The 16,972-nt window shown below is 38.7% G+C and overlaps 1 protein-coding gene across 2 annotated transcripts in view; it reads right to left on the reverse strand.

The window, feature by feature from the left end:
- Nucleotides 1-16,972, reverse strand: part of R3HDM1 (R3H domain containing 1) — a 195,610-nt gene that overhangs the window by 10,210 nt on the left and 168,428 nt on the right. For both annotated transcript variants that reach the window (XM_040645475.1, XM_040645483.1), the window contains 2 exons: nucleotides 7,408-7,511; nucleotides 5,251-5,423 (listed from right to left, as the gene is read on the reverse strand). In XM_040645475.1, coding sequence (XP_040501409.1) covers nucleotides 5,251-5,423; nucleotides 7,408-7,511 — 277 coding nt within the window. The remainder of the gene's footprint in view (nucleotides 1-5,250; nucleotides 5,424-7,407; nucleotides 7,512-16,972) is intronic.

Here is a 16,972-nt window from a genome sequence, read left to right on the forward strand (position 1 = left end):
TACGGGTCTGTCCCTACCCCTTTCGGTTGCTCATGTCATAAAATTACATCTTTATACATTGTGTGCCCCAAGTGCATTAGTCTCTTAAATTTTGTAAAGCAAAAAGTAGAGTTATAGACCATTGGTACAATACGAACAGTTTTTATAATTGCTCATGTGTTTAACTTGAGAACTTTATTTCTAGATATAGCTTTGTCTTACTGTCTACTGTTCTATTTCACTCTGCAGGACCCCTTTGAGAATTTCTTGCAGGATAGGTCTCAGCTTTTGTTTATCTGGGGACTTTAATTTCTACCTCACTTTAAAGGGCAGTTTTGCCAGATACAGGATTCTTGGTTAACATTTTTTTTTTTTCCTTTTAACACTTTGAATATACTGGCCTGCTGCCTCTGGCCTCGTTTCTTTCTTTCTTTCTTTTTTTTTTTTTAAAGATTTTATTTATTTATTTGACAGAGATAGAGACAGCCAGCGAGAGAGGGAACACAAGCAGGGGGAGTGGGAGAGGAAGAAGCAGGCTCATAGCGGAGGAGCCTGATGTGGGGCTCGATCCCAGAACGCTGGGATCATGCCCTGAGCCGAAGGCAGACGCTTAACCGCTGTGCCACCCAGGCACCCCTGGCCTCCAGTTTCTGATGAGAAATCTGCCGATAATCTTTTTGAGGATCTTTTATATGTGTCAAGTTGTTTCTTTTCCCGCTGCTTTTAATATTCTGTCTTTATCTTTTGAGACTGATTATATTATGTTTCAGTGTGGGTATTTTGGGAGTTCTTACCTGCCGCTTGATGTTTATATTCATGTCTTTTACCAAATTTGGTAAGTTTTCAACCGTTATTTCTGCAAATATTTTCTCTTCTCCTTTTGGGACAACTGCAATGTGTATGTTGGTCAACTTGATGGTGTCCCACAGGTCCCTTAGGCTCTGTTCACTTTCATTCATTCTTTTTTCTGTCTGTTCCTCAGACTTGATCATTTCCACTAACCTGTCTTCAAGTTCTCTGATTCTCTCTTCAGCCTGCTTGCATCTACCACTGAATTCTTCCAGTGAACTTTTCATTTCAGTTATTATATTTTCAGCTCCAGAATTTTTTTCTGGCTTCTTTTTAGGTTTTCTGTCTCTTTACTGATATTTCCATTTTGTTCATACATTGTTTTCTTGTCTTTCTCCATATCTTCCTGTAGTTCTTTGAGCTACAAGAAGACAGCTATTTTAAGGTCTTTGTCGAGGAGGTCTGTCATCAGGTCTTTTTCAGGGACAATTTTATGTTGACTTATTTTTTCTTCCCTTGAATGGGCCATACTGTCCTGTTTCTTCACATGTCTTGTAACTCTTTGTTGAGAATTGGACATTTGGATCTAACAATATGGTAACTGGAAATCAGATTCTCCTCCCTCTTCTTCCCAGGGCTTGTTGTGTTTTGTTACTATTGTTATGGTTTTTGTTTGACTTTTGCAGGCTGTCTCTGTGCCAAAGATTGGCCTGAGGTATAACCTTGAGGTCTTCTCAGAGTTTGGCCCATGCCTTTTCCTGTGCATGTGCCCTATATATTCAGGTGCTTTTGAAATGTCCTAGTCCTTACTGTGTGGCTCCCAAAACGGACTCAAAGAGAACAATGAAGGGAAGAAATACAGGGTTCTGGCCCTTTAAGTCCCCTCGAAGTGTCAGGGGGAAGAGATTTGCAACAATGTGGGCAGGTGCAACAACAATGGTTACTGCCCTTTTGTCTACACCTCTATGATCAGAAGCAGAGACCCATGATGAGAACACAAATCCTTTGTATTTGGAGGACAGGATCCTTTTTGGCCACCCTGGCTCCTGTAAGCGGCTCTAGTAACAACGTGCAGAGTTGCCTGTCAGGGGGTGGAGGTAAGGATAGGTAGCGGCTACTGGGCTAAAAGCCCACTTTGACTGAATTCAATTGCAATTTACCACCCAAGCTTTTCTCTGGCAGTTGCAAGCCTTCAACAGATTCTAGAGCTCCAAAACTGTTTATATCAGACAGATTCTGCCAGTGCAATTACTTCCAGGTGGAGAGATAGACTCCTGATGCTTCTACTCTGCCATTTTCCTAGAATCCTCTCTCCTCCAATGATGATTCTTGCCTGGTGGTTTGCAGGTGGCGATTTTCTAATTCTATCATTATTTCTATTATTTACAGTTCACATTTTACTCTAAAGAAGAGCTTCACTTTTCCCCCATTCATTCCTTTATATCAGTATGGACTCATGGATTCTATTTTATTTAATGGGTGATCATTCATTTCTTATTTTATTTCCAAAGTATTTAAGCCTGGCCCTGTGTCCGTTGACACATCTCCATCATCCTTTAAGTACTTCATTAATTTCTGGCACAGCAACATGTTCCAGAATAATCTTGTACTTTTCCCTGAATGAACTCTGGCAACAGTCATTTCACTAAGGAGCCCTGGTTGCTTTTGGTGGAGAATGGTATTTAAAAACTACCTTTGGGTAATAGGTGTATCCCATTCTTTTTAGTACATACACTTAAGATATTTTCCTAAATGGTATACTAATTTATTTAATCAGTTATCCACTGTTGAATATCAAGATATTTTTAGCTTTTCAAGGTCACAACAGGAAGAAAGAAATACCCGTGTACACATATTCTTGTGTTCTTGTTCCACAATTTTTACTGGATAAAGTTCTAGAAGTAAATTTGTGGATCAAAGGCTATGTAACTTCTAAGTTAAATTAAAAAAAAATTGAGTACAGTTGACAGTTCAACATTAGTTTCAGGTGTACAAAACAGTGATTCAACTTCTCTATACATTATGCTATACTCACCACAAGTACAGCTACCATCTGTCACCATATAATGCTACTACAATTATCACTGACTATATTCCTTATGCTGAACGTTTCATCTCCATGACTTATGCATTCCATATGAATGTATCGCCTGTATCTCCCACTCCCCTTCATCTATTATCTCTATCTCCTCATCCCCCCATCCCTGGCAACCATCAGTTTGTTCTATGTATTTATAGGCCTGGCTCTACTTTCTGTTTATTCATTTGTTTTTTAGGTTCCACCTATGAGTGAAATCATATGGTATTTGTCTTTCTCAGTCTGACTTATTTCACTTAGCATAATACTCTCTAGGTCCATCCATGTTGTTGCAAATGGCAAGATCTCGTTCTTTTTTTTATGGCTGAGTAATATTCCATTGTTTATATACCACATCTTCCTTATCCATTCGTCTATCAATGTACACTTAGGTTGCGGCCATATCTTGACTATTGTAAACAATGCTTAGGGCTGCTTAAATTTTTTTGAATTAGTGTTCCCATTTTCCTTGGATAAATACCCGGTAGAATTATTAAATCACATGGTATTTCTATTTTTAATTTTTTGAGGAAAGCCCATACTGTTTTCCATAGTGGCTATGCCAGTCTGCATTCCCACCAACAGTGCATGAGGGTTCCTTTTCCTCCACATCCTCACCAACACTTGCTATTTCTTGTCTTTTTGATTTTAGCCATTCTGACAGGTGTAAGGTGATATCTCATTGTGGTTTTGATTTGCATTTCCCCGATGAGTGATACTGAACATCTTTTCATGTATCTGTTGGCCATCTGTATGTCTTCTTTGGAAAAATATCTTCTGCCAGGAAGTCTTCTGCCCAATATTTAATTGGATTGTTTGTGGTTTTGGTGTTGAATTGCTGTGTGCCTTCTACATTTTCAAAAATGTCATTAAACTGCCTCCAAGAAGAGTTCCACTAATCTGTAGTACCATCAAGAATGTACAAGAGGGTTTGTAACTGGACATCTCTGCCAACACTGCAAATTTTAGTCTTCCTAAATCTTCCCAATAAAGATAAAAATACTTTTATATTTTCATCTGATTAATGGTCATTGGCCATTTAGTTTGTGAGCTAGCCTATAAATGATCTTTGGCCTTTTTATTCTACTATATTTTGTCATGTGCATTGAAATATTTATTCAGTTCCTTTTTAAAAAATGTTTACTTATTCATTAATATTTTCTTTCAGGATTTTGTTTTAGTTTTTTAAAGTAATCTCTACACCCAATGTACATGAACATAATGAACTTCCATGGACCCATCACCCAGCTTTGATTGTGTTTTACCGTGCTTTGTTCCCCCTAAAGAATTTTAAGCAAATCTCAGATATCACAGCATTTCATTTGCAAATACTTTAAGATATAAATATTTTAAAAATATTTTTATCTAACAGACAATTATTATTTTTTTAAAAGTAGGCTCCACATCCGCTGTGGAGCACAGTGTGAGGCTTGAACTCATGACTCTGAGAACAAGACCTGAGATCAAGAGTCAGACACCCGACCGACTGAGCCATCCAGGCACCCCAGGAACTATTATTTTTTAAAAAAAATCATGATTCTTACACTAACAAAATTAACGTATTTAGATATCCTCTCTATGCTGAAGAATGTCTTTTGAGTGTTCAATATCTAAGGAAGATCTGCATGTTGTATCTGATTATAACAACTGAGTATCTTTTAATCTATGGAACACTCAGCCTTCATTTCAAAATGCTATTTTTTTTTTTAAAGAAATGAGGCCAATTTGTCCAGTAAAATAGTCCATGGTATAAGTTGTTTTTTTCCTCTTCCTTTATTTTCTGTAAATTAATAGCTAGATTTGGAGGCTTGGTTAGATTCAGGCTGTGTTTTTGATAAGAGTACATTATAGGTGATGCTGTGTACTTTCTTCTACACTACATTAGGAGACAAATAATATTTGGTTGACCCACTTTCAGTGATCTTATAATTGATCAGTTGCTTCAAGTGTTGTCTGCCTAATCTATCCATTTTAAATTCCCCCATAAACCTTTTCCTAATGTTCCTGACATGTGCTGGTGATTTTCTTTGATCCATTATTGTAGTGAGATTCCAAAGTGTGATTTTTATATTCCACCATTGCTTTTATATTTATTAACTGTATTTCTTCTACAATAAGGAGTGTTCTCTCATCAACCTTCTGGTTGCACTAACAGTTCATATGGAAAATGTAGGAAAACTTAATTTTTTTAATCAAATTTTAGATCTAGTACATCTTCTGATTTTTTTAAATTAAAAATATTTGAATATGCAAAAGTTGAAAAATAATATTTACATATTGAAAGAAATAGTGTGGATATAGACGATGTTCAAACTTCTTTATTAATATGAGAAGATTTCAAATTCAAAGTCAAGCCTCAAATGTAGAAAGTTTTAAAATTATAATAAACAAAAGAAGCATCTTACCTGGACAATATTGTCTACATTGCTAAATTCCACACACTTCTGCCCTCTCTGGTGATCACAGTAATATTTGTTTTGTTTCCACTGTGGGGGTGAGTGGGCGCGAGATTGTGGATTGTTTGGTACATTGAGCTGCATCATCACCATTCCTCCACCAGGGGGCGGAGGTGGCACAGCTGGAAATCAGAGTTGGGACACTGCAATCAGTCACTTTACCAACTAGCTGGTATCCTTAAACGCTAAGAATATGCCAATAATTTTACACTCTGAACAAAACTTTACTATCATATACGCGAGCCAGATTTAAGCCCTAGAGCTTCATGCTACAAGCACTGTATGTTTAAAAAGGCATTAAAATGGAACTCTGTAGGCCTAAACATCTTACCCTAAAAATAAGTTACTGAGGAAAGTCCAATTATCTACTACAGGACCTAGTAGAGAGTAGCATAATTGAGACATTATCTATAAAAGTGATTAATTTAAAAAATAATTTAAAAATTGGCATTAAATAGAGAAGAAAAAGTTTGGGATATGGGAATCAGAAAGCACAATTTTAGTACTCTGGGAAAATCATTTAACCTCTTTTATTACATGTTCTCATCTGTAAAGGGCAGCAAAGACCTCCTTGGCTAACTTTAAAAAGTTGTAATGATCATATGCATGCACAAACACTTGTTAACTGTATAGCAGAAATAAGTGGACTATTATACCTGTGTCCTTATCTGACTTATTTTTCTTGTGTACTAGTCTGCAGCACTACTAGTATTAGGCATGTATGTTGCCTGCCGCCCACCCCTTCAGCATAAGGTAAGGTAGGATTCTTACACCTTGAGGGCCACAGTTTGCACTGCAGTAACCCAAATGGTAGTTTCCAGTTCCCTAGAAATAGAGCCAGCCTGGTTGGCTAGGCAAACCACAGAGGGCTGACCACTTAGGGACACCTCAAAGTTCTCCTCATTGACAGCAGCCTATGCTGGATGCACGCTCTTAGTCATTTATTTGATAATCATTTACTATTTCTCTGTTTCTCAGAGATTTACATACGTCAAGAAATCATTATAATAAAATATGGTATCATGATAGAGGATTGTTTAAGACACTATGGAAGCCAAAAAAAGAAGCAACAAACTCTATTTTAAGTACTGGGAAGTCTTTCCACAAGAGGTGATTTTTAAGTCAAACTTTAAGGACAACAGCATTTTGGCAAATAATGGTAGATGGGCATTCCTGGCAGAGGGAGGAACAGGTACAAAAGTGTCTTTGGCATGAAAAAGCATGATACTTTCTCAAAACACAGTTTTGTTTGACTTGAACAGGAAACTATAAATAGGAGGCTTACTTGCTAGGGAGTTTAGATGGAGAATCCATGCACATTCCTGATTCAGAGGAATGATATAAAGAGACTTATGTTTCAGGAAAGTATTTCTTAAACAGTGTGTGTCTGTGTGTGTGTGTGTGTGTGTGTGTGTGTGCGCGCGCGCGTTGGGGAGGAGGAAAGTTGGGTGTGGGGGAAACATGAAATAAGCAAAATACTCAGGAGATAGCTGCAAATAAGATGTGAAAAGACCGACAAAGAACGGCGGCAGTGGGGAAGGAAAGAAGGCATGAGATTTGAGGGAATGGTGGGGGCACAAATGTGAAAGGAGAGAAGAAAAGAGAGGTGATTACGACTTTGAAAACTTTTTGGTCCCTAGAGGGAAGGTGAGGTGAGGGATGCAGAAAGAGAAAGAAGTACTAAATCTAAAGTGCCTCTGACACAACCGGTAGGGGCCCAATAGGCAGCTGGCTATCTGGCTTCTTCTCAGCCAAAAGGAAATTTGAGAGGCACTGGCAAAAAACAGTTATTGAAGTCTAGGAGGTGGATGCGTCACCTAGGAAGAGCATGAAGAGTAAGGAGATGATCCCAGAGAACATCAGTGTTTCTGAGGTGGGGAAGAAAGGAGAGTCTGAGGAAGAGAAACAGGACAGTAGTGTGGGAGTAGTAACAGTAGAAAAGGAAGGATCGGACGGGAACGGTTAGCTCTGAATTTACAAGGCACCCTAAATATCTTGGGTATATCTCAGCACATAACAAGTTAAAAACCGTGTTCTAGAAATGCCTAAGGAACCTAATTTCTCAAATGGACAAACCATTACCTATTTTTCCAATTATATTCATACCTGCACACTGGTGGCTTTGAAGCTGCTGGGAATTGCATGGTGAAGTAGTTCGAGGAAACTGTACTTGTTCTGATCCTGGATGTGGCAAGTAACCTACTGATGAGCTATGGGGGAAAAATCAGACAATCATAAAAACACAGCACAGTGAGATGGAGATGACTGTGAAGATTCTTTGAACAATCCTACAAATTTATTTAAATGAAATTATTTTTCAAATTGGTTAGGAGTAAAAATAAAATCTACCTCTATTCTCTATGAGTTATAAACAATTACTTTTTGGATAAAAATCTCTTTATGTTTATGACAATAATACTGATTTTTTAAAACCAGGAAAAAACCACTCCTAATTTCATTGTTCTTACTCCTTTACAACTTATTCTAAATATGACTTTTTAATTATCCAAATAATTATTTTAAAAAGAAAGATAACTCACTAACTTTACAAAATGAAAAAGTAATTTATTTGGATCTTACTAAGATATTTTTTTAAAAAAGAGAATATGCAGTTTGATAACAATGAGACTCAGAGAAAAAGGTTTTATTGCCTTTTTAAAAAAAGATTTTATTTATTTGTCAGAGAGCGAGTAAGCGAGTGCACAAGCAGAGGGAGTGGCAGAGGGAGAAGCAGGCTTCCCACTGAGCAAGGAGCCTGACCTGGGGTTTGGTTCCAGGACCCTGAGATCATGACCTGAGCAAAACGCAGACCCTTACCCAAATGAGCCATCCAGGCGCCACTGTTTTAATTGCTTAAAATATGTACTAAGAATAAAGGAAATAGTAAAACATAATTCTGACACATTCTAACATAAATATTGACAAAATCATAGGCTGTTAGTATAAAACTATTCAGTTTTTCCTGTATTTTTAAAATTTTATTTATTTGAGAGACAGAGAGTGAGACGGAACTGAGGGGAGGAGCAGAGGGAGAGGGAGAAACAGATTACCTGCTCAGCAGGGAGCCCCACGTGGGCCTCGATCCCAGGACCCTGGGACCATGACCTGAGCTGAAGGCTCAGATTGAGCCATTCAGGCGCTCCTTTCCTTTATTTTTTAAGTTAATCCTTGAGACTCAAACTAATATGGGATTGGCCACAATACGTCTTTAAAGTTTTCCCGTTTAGCCCAGTCTTTGAGGAAAATAGTTTCAAATAAGAGAGTGATACTATTAGTTCTGAGAATTCTCAAGTAATCAGAATCTTTTTTTTTTTTTCTTTTAGTAATCTCTATACCAAACATGGGGCTTGAACTCATAACTCCAATATTAAGAGTTGCATGCTCCACTGACTGAGCCAGCCAGGTGCCCCTCAAGTAACAGAAAGAGTATTTTATTTTTTTTAAGATTTTATTTATTTATTTGACAGAGAGAGAGAGAGAGTCAGTGAGAGAGGGAACAAAAGCAGGGGGAGTGGGAGAGGAAGAAGCAGGCTCCCAGCAGAGCATGGAGCCTGATGCGGGGCTCAATCCCAGGACTCTGGGATCACGCCCTGAGCCAAAGGCAGATGCTTAATGACTGAGCCACCCAGGCGGTCCAGAAAGAGGACTTTAAAAAGCAAAACACCAGGCCTAGTTCTTGAAGAAGTTCATACACTACCACTGAACAGGAAAATAAAACATCAATCCCATGAATCCATTTGGTCCCAAGCTTCCTGAAAACCATGAATGTAAATTAAAACTAGTAATATCAACTTTCAAAAGTATTAGAGTACATTGCAACAAAAATCGGCCTTGCCGCTGACACCAATTGTTTTGCTCTATTTTTTAGGAGCTGCCCCTTCCCATTCTATGGTACAGCCAAGTCAAACTGCTGCAAAACGGCCTCTCCAGGATCAGCAGAGATTGATACATGACGTAAGTATCCAAAAGGTTTCTTCTTCTGGGTTTTCTATGTTCATCTTATTTCTACAGTGTTCTACAATAATTCATGGGTAAAAATTCCTCTTCCCTCTAGTTTTTTTTTTTTTGCATTCTTACTGTATTTTGGAATCAAAGCCATGATGGAAGAAATGATAAACACATTATGTATTTTTAAAATCAGAAACCTACTGTAGTCTACCAAAGTATGAAGAATTTTAAGAAATTAAAAAAAAAGTCCTATAACCCTTGATGAATGCTTAAAACTGTCCTTTTAAGGGGTACTTCTGATGCCTCTTGGATTAGATCATGGTAATGTATTCAATACACTGTGAGTGGAAATTAATTCTTGTTATTAAGATATACTCACTGGATATTCTTGCAGATTCAAGCGATGTTACACTGCTATCTATTTTAATGGCTTTTGACATTTAATACTTGATACAGTGGAAAGCACTGTGGATTTGGGTATCAGGAGGCAGCATGGGGTTGAGTTCAAACTCCATTTATTTGTAGTATGACTTTGAACTTGAGCTCTTTCATCAATAAGTGTGTGATTAATACTTACCTTACCAAACTATGAGGAAAGACTTGGCCAAATAATTCAAAATACAAATAGTCAAATTAAAAGTGTACATCTTCATTAGTGATCAAAAAACCGAATTAAAATGAGATAGAGGGTTAAGATGGCGGAGGAGTAGGGGACCCCTTTTTCAGCTGGTCCCCTCAGTCGAGTTGGATAGGTACCAGACCAGCCAGAACATCCACGGAATCAGCCTGAGACGCAGGAAGATACATCTGGATCTCTACAAATGAACCTCTCCAGCGCTGAGTATTGAGGTACGAAGCAGGGAGCCATGAAACCCCGCACAGATATCAGAAGATAAATGGAAGGGGGAGGGAGCCGCTGCCTTCGGGCGCGGGAAGCAGCAGCCACCTGCACAGGGGAGCGGGCGGACTCATGGACCGGCACCTGCGAGAGAGCAGACTGAGACCGGTGAGTCGGGAGCGCGCCACCAGACTTCTCACGGAACTCCGGTGCGCTCACTGGATCCAGACTGAGACCGGGAGCTCCGGGAGCGCACGGGGTGGCTGGCGGTGTTAGAAACACAAAGGACAGAGATGTGCCGGCCTGGAAGTGAGGGCTGGGACGCCGGGTGTGGGGCGCACATCCCGGGATGCTGCAGGGTTGAGCAGTACCAACAGTAACAGAGTTAAAGTGGCCAGAACAACAGTGGAGAACGGTCGGCGATCCCCTCTGTTCTGTGACAGAGGCTGAGATTCGGCTACTGCTGCTCTGACTCCCAGAAGAGGCACAGCAAACCGCCAGGGGAAGCCGCCAGAGAACAAAAGCCTGGAAAGACCGGCTCACAGGGTGCCCATCCCCATCCCCCCTCGCAGGGGACACGGAGACTCTACCCAAACAGGGTTGCCTGAGTATCGGCGCGGCAGGCCCCTGCCCCAGAAGGCAGGCTGAAAAATCAAGAAGCTCACATCCCTAAGATCCCCATAAAACAAGGGCACGCGGCCTGGGTCCCGGTCAATAATTTGGGCTCTGGACAACCCTGCAACCTCTTCTCATCAGAATGACGAGAAGGAGAAATCCCCTGCAGCAAAGACAAGACAATGAGTCTGTGGCCTCTGCCACAGAACTAATGGATATGGATGTAACCAAATTATCAGAAATGGAATTCAGAGTAACAATGGTGAAGATGATGTGTAGACTTGAATAAAGTATTAATGAAAATGTAATGAGAATATAGAATCTCTAAGGGCGGAAATGAGAGCGAATCTGGCAGAAATTAAAAATTCTATGAGTCAAATGCAGGCAAAACTAGAGGCTCTGATGGCCGGGGTAAATGAGGCAGAGGAACGTATTAGCGAATTGGAGGATGGGTTAGTAGAAGAAAAAGCGAAAATAGAAGCTGGACTTAAAAAAATCCACGCCCACAAATGTAGGTTACGGGAGATTACTGACTCAATGAAACAATCCAATGTCAGAATCATTGGCATCCCCGAGGGGGTGGAGAAAAACAGAGGTCTAGAAGAGATATTTGAACAAATTGTAGCTGAAAACTTCCCTAATCTAGCAAGGGAAACAAACATTCGTGTCCAAGAGGCAGAGAGGACCCCTCCCAAGCTCAACCACAACAAACCTACGCCACGTCACGTCATAGTGCAATTCACAGATATTAGATCCAAGGATACAGTACTGAAAGCGGCCAGGGCAAAATGAAAATTCTATATTTGGGCATTATAAGGATATACCAGACTTCAGTACTAACAGATGGTTATAAATGATCTGTTCTGTGTAATTCTGTATTTAATTTATTGAGGAAACTCCAAACTATTTGGGGTGCCACTTTTACCATGTAAGTGTTTCTTCAGAGAATCATTAATGTATGTGAGTGACTTTCTATTTCAATAGAAATGCAAAATTGGATATCCTAGGACCCATTGCAATAATAACCATATTGCTATGATTTTTCATATGCATTGACAATCATTATTTATTTGAGCTTTGCAATAGTGATAGATGAGAAGCAAAGTGAATAAAATATTCATTTTACAAATGAGCCAACCAAGGGACCCCGAGCTTAGATATCTTAGTTTTACTTTGTCACCAGTAAGTGCTGTGATCAGGGCTGGGATCCAGGTCTCCTACTTCAATGCCACTTATACTGTTTTATGACATGTACTTATTTCTTTGTAATTTGACCTAGGATTTCTGGTCAAAAAATTTAGAAACAAGTGTTCACGCAAAAACTTTTATATAAAAGTGGTCATAGCACCGTGATTCACAATACCCAACAGATGGATAAGCAAATTGTGGTGTGGTGGCCATACAATATTATTTAGCAGTAAAAAGGGATGAAGCATTGATACATGTGACAACATGGATGAATCCTGAAAACATTACGTTAGGTAAAAGAAGCCAGACACAGAAGGCTGCATGTGATGTAACTCTGTCTGTATGAAACGTTCAGAACAGGCAGACCCAAACAGACAAAAAGCAAAGTGGTGGTTACCATGCGCTGGGGGTAGACAGGAGTAAAAGGTGATTGCTGAAAGATATAGGATTTTCTTTTGGGATGATGAAAACATTTTGGAACTAGACAGTGGTGGTTTGTGCAACACTGTGACTGTGTTTTGGATACTGACTGTTGTAATGTCAACATTGTGAATTCCACACTTTACAATAGTTTAAAAGGTAACTTTATGTTATGTGTATCATGCCACAATAACAAAATGCTGCTAAAATACAAAAACAAACAAAAAAACAAATGAATGAATGACTCTTGGTTATTAAATTGTTGTAAAAATGGAAATCAAAAGAACATTTCCAAACCTAAAAAGGGAAGGTTTAGCATTGCAATTCTCTGTGGTATGTCTCATCAGAGAGCCTTGCTCAGGAGTTACCAAGCGGACAATAATAGCTCAAGGCCTGCCGTTTTTCAGCCTAAATGTATTATTGTAACCAGTGTACTGTGTAGTGATTTGGGAGATAGCCAATCAGGTGAATACACTCCCATGAAGTAAAGTCATTTGGGTTAGAGAAAGGAATTTGGATGTACTGGTACAGAACACTAAGTAAGCAAATCAGACCACAAGCATTATTATTTGTGTCCAGCTTTATGCCAAGTTCTCTGCAAAGCCAGCCTGAAGACATTTGAGCTTAGTTGGTTGAGGCCAGATTTCTTCCATCAGAGGGGAAAACTGGCAGGCATGGTCCCTAGGAAGTAGCATGAAATCAGTAACAGTGAATGAAAGGCAGTGTGGTGGCATAAATGCAGTATAACATGCAAAAGCCCAAAACCCGGATATCTAGAAGTGCGGAACTGCAATGTTGAAGGAGATACTGAGTACCAAGAGTGAGCAGTAAGTGTAAGCCAGGCTCAGAACCAAAGTTGGCTGGAGTGAGGATGTGTCCTGCAGGGTCTGTTGCTAGAAGTATGTGGGAATAGAGGAGCAATGGGGCTGGAGACATATGCAGTTGAGGGCTAGTTTTTGAATATCTGCAAATTTTAAGACGTGGTTTGTAATTCCACCTGCCTTTTAAAGATGTGTTTCCTAAATTGTGTGTCAGTCCCTCTGTAACCTGGACTTATCCCTGGGTATATATGTCCAGAAAGGAAACGATATTTTTTAGGTTGAGTGCAAAATTATTGATGATTATCAAAGGGCCAAGAAATTCCATCATGTGGTTCTTAACAGCTGGCTTCTACTGAGACATGCTACTGACAATGACTCAACATATAATGCATAACTTAATATTGTATAACTTAATATTACACATTGTTATCAACCTTGGATTGGGGGTTTGGGGCCAGAGTAAAGCACTGGTCAAAGCTACGAAATAATGGGAATTTGGATGGGAGCCTCATAGTCCACTATTAAATCCAAAGTCTTCAGTTGATTTTTTAAAATTACTATTTTAAAATCTGCTACCGGCCTATGAACTCATATCTCCTTTCTCGTTGTGGGGAAGATTGCTAGTAAAAGTCCATGGAATATTTCTGTATTCCTGTGTTTGTGGAGATGATTTACACACAAAAGACAACACAAGGCGTCTTCCAGAACCTCCCAACCATCAGTCTCCCCAGTTCCATACATTTTCATTTGTCACTAAAAAAAAGGAAACCAAACATTATAAATTGCAGTTTATTTAAATGTGTATTTTTCTCTGAAATGTTGTTAAATGTGTGCAGTCCACGTTGTGTAATTTATCTGTTCACTTATGTTTAGATATTCTTGAGTTTTTTATTAGTTCTATGAGAGCTGAAGTCTTAACTACATTCGGCTAATTCATATTGATATTTGATAGCGTATATTTTGTAAGAACCTAATTCAACATATGATCTTCTAAAATGTGATTTGTTTTTCCTTTATTTTAAATCACTACAGACTAGATTGGATTTTTCTAATTCAGATGATAACTCCTTTATCCACAACTTTGAAATAAAGTTTGTTTTTTGATACCAAATGAAAATCCTAATATTGACCACTCACCTTTAGAGAGTTGGGTTTTGGAATCAAAAAGTAATTTCTGAAAAACAAAGGTGGATTTTTACCAAGAATAAGTTTCTAATGTTGCATTCATTTTATAAGATCAGATACAGGCAGCTCTAAGTGATTTTGTTAGTGACTCACTCACTAAATGGCTTGTTCCCATCAATTTTGAGGACTAAAGTTTTAAGGGCCTTAAAAAAAGGCAGCAAAATCCTATTGATTCATGTCAAAGATATATTTAATTTCTTCTACGCCTGTTACCCACCACCTAAGATCAGTACTTTATCAAGAAGTCAATCTTAAGAAAGGGTATTTTTCAAGAAACATAGCAAATTAGAGGTTAGAGAACATTCAAGCAATCAAAAGATGGGAGATAAATTGTGATCTTTCTGTTTCCTAACAGGAATGAAAGAGAAAATATAAATTAAAATAAAAGCAAAATTTAAATGAGAAACTTATAATCGCTGAAACATTGATTTATACAACGGATTAGATTTGATGAGTATTAGGTACAAGTTGCTAGGGTTACGAGATGATCAAAGTATGGTTCTTTGAAGAGACATATGTAAACAAAATAATGACTGTGTGGAGAACATGACTGTCTTGGTTTAGGGCAAGAGTGTGAGAATAGACTTCTCAATATTCTCTCTGGGTTTTTCACTCACTCTTCAAATGTCAGTTTGCCTCAGTATTTTCTCACCAGGCTTTTCCCTTTTCAGACCGTGATAAAGCCTTGTGAGAGATTATTCTGTCCCATGGTCTTCATTGCCGACTTCAAGTGAGAATTTCCAAATTTGTACTTTCAGCCCAGACTTCTCTTCTCCCAGACCCATGTATCCCACCTCTACTAGCCATCTCCCAAGTGGGTATCCTAGAACCATAGCATGTTCATCATGTCGAAAACAGAACTCATGATCTTAATTTTTTTCCCCTCAAATTTATGTCATCTATGATCTCAATAATTCATTCATTCTTACATTTACGTATGAACTCTAACTTAAGTCAGGTCCAGGATAAGGTGTTAAGAATAAAAGTTTATCAAGACAGATGGCCTTCATGGAAGCTTATAAATTTATTGTATACATTTGCATGCACACAACTAAACTATCAATCACTACTAAGTGATTTAAATTATAGAGAGTTTTAATCAAGCCTTAACCAGGCCAAAATAATAGTCCCACAGTTTACAAAGTAGACATATTTTGAGGACTAGCTTCCTTTGCAAGGTGAGGGAACAAGTCTTTAGTAAGCCACATGTAGTCTGAGACCTAGAGGATGAATAGATTGGGGTGGAGGAGAGTGAGGTGAAGAGCATTGTAGGAAAAAGGAGGGACTGAAGATGTGAACAAAATGCTTGAGAAACTTGCACTCATAAAACATTTGCAAAAATTCACCATGCTCCAATCCATTAAGACCACTCCAAAGAATCAGCATATTACAATGGAATATTACTCAGCTATCAGAAAGAACGAGTTCTCAGCATTTGCTGCAACATGGACGACACTGGAGGAGATAATGCTAAGTGAAATAAGTCAAGCAGAGAAAGACAATTATCATATGATTTCTCTCATCTATGGAACATAAGAACTACGAAGATCGGTAGGGGAAGAAAGGGCTAAAGAAAGGGGGGGGGTAATCAGAAGGGGGAGTGAAGCATGGAAGACTATGGACTCTGAGAAACAAACTGAGGGCTTCAGAGGGGAGGGGGGTGGGGGAATGGGATGGACTGGTGATGGGTGGTGAGGGGGGCACGTATTGCATGGTGCATTGGGTGTTGTACGCAACTAATGAATCATCGAACCTTGCATCAGAAACCAGGGATGTACTGTACGGTGACTAACATAATGTAATAAAAAAACATTAAAAAAATGAGATATGTCTCTATTTATGAAACATGAAAACGACAAAAATAAGTCAGTACCTACAAGGATTGTAAATCAAAAGAAGATTTTGTCAAAATGCACTAAGGACCTTAAAAACAGACATTTTTTTAAACCTATTAACTCCCCCCTAAGGACTCTATGCCAAGAAAGAAATTCAGGTTACTCACTAAATGGTTCAATAAAGTGAAAAAGATGAATACGACCTGTACGGTTTGGTTTTTTTTTTAAAAGATTTATTTATTTATTTGAGAAAGAGAGAGAGAGGGTGTGAGCAGGGGGAGGCACAGAGGAAGAGGGAGAAGGACAAATAGACTGTGCTGAGTGCAGAGCCAACGTGGGGCTTGATCCCATGACCCCAAGATCATGACCTGAGCCAAAATCAATTGTCGGACACTCAATGGACTGAGCCACCCAGGTGCCTGACCTATATGTTCTTTTCAAACTATACGAAAAGAAAAAAAAGAAAATATGAATGTGACAACAGTCAACTTGGGGTTGTGGGAATACAGCTGATTCTTGACAATTTATACCATTTGGTATTTTCCAAAAAGGCATGTGTACATTTTGTAAGTATAAAAAATAAACACTAAAAATATCCAATGAAAGCTGCCTGGAATGTTTGACTTTTAAATGTTGTTTTAGGGATTTAATTTCAGTGAATGATCTGAATCTCCTTCAGAATGCCTCAGATGTCAGAGCAAGGCCATCTGGAGACAGTTACACTGATCCTCTGCAATGTAAACCTTCAATTCATTTGAGGATCAGCTGCTCAGCTGAGCTTGCTATGTCTAGAAGAAAATACTAGTTTTCTGCCTTATAAC

The sequence above is a fragment of the Ursus maritimus genome, unplaced genomic scaffold, assembly GCF_017311325.1.
Source record: "Ursus maritimus isolate PB19 unplaced genomic scaffold, ASM1731132v1 scaffold_1, whole genome shotgun sequence".
In the NCBI taxonomy this organism is placed as follows: Eukaryota; Metazoa; Chordata; class Mammalia; order Carnivora; family Ursidae; genus Ursus; species Ursus maritimus.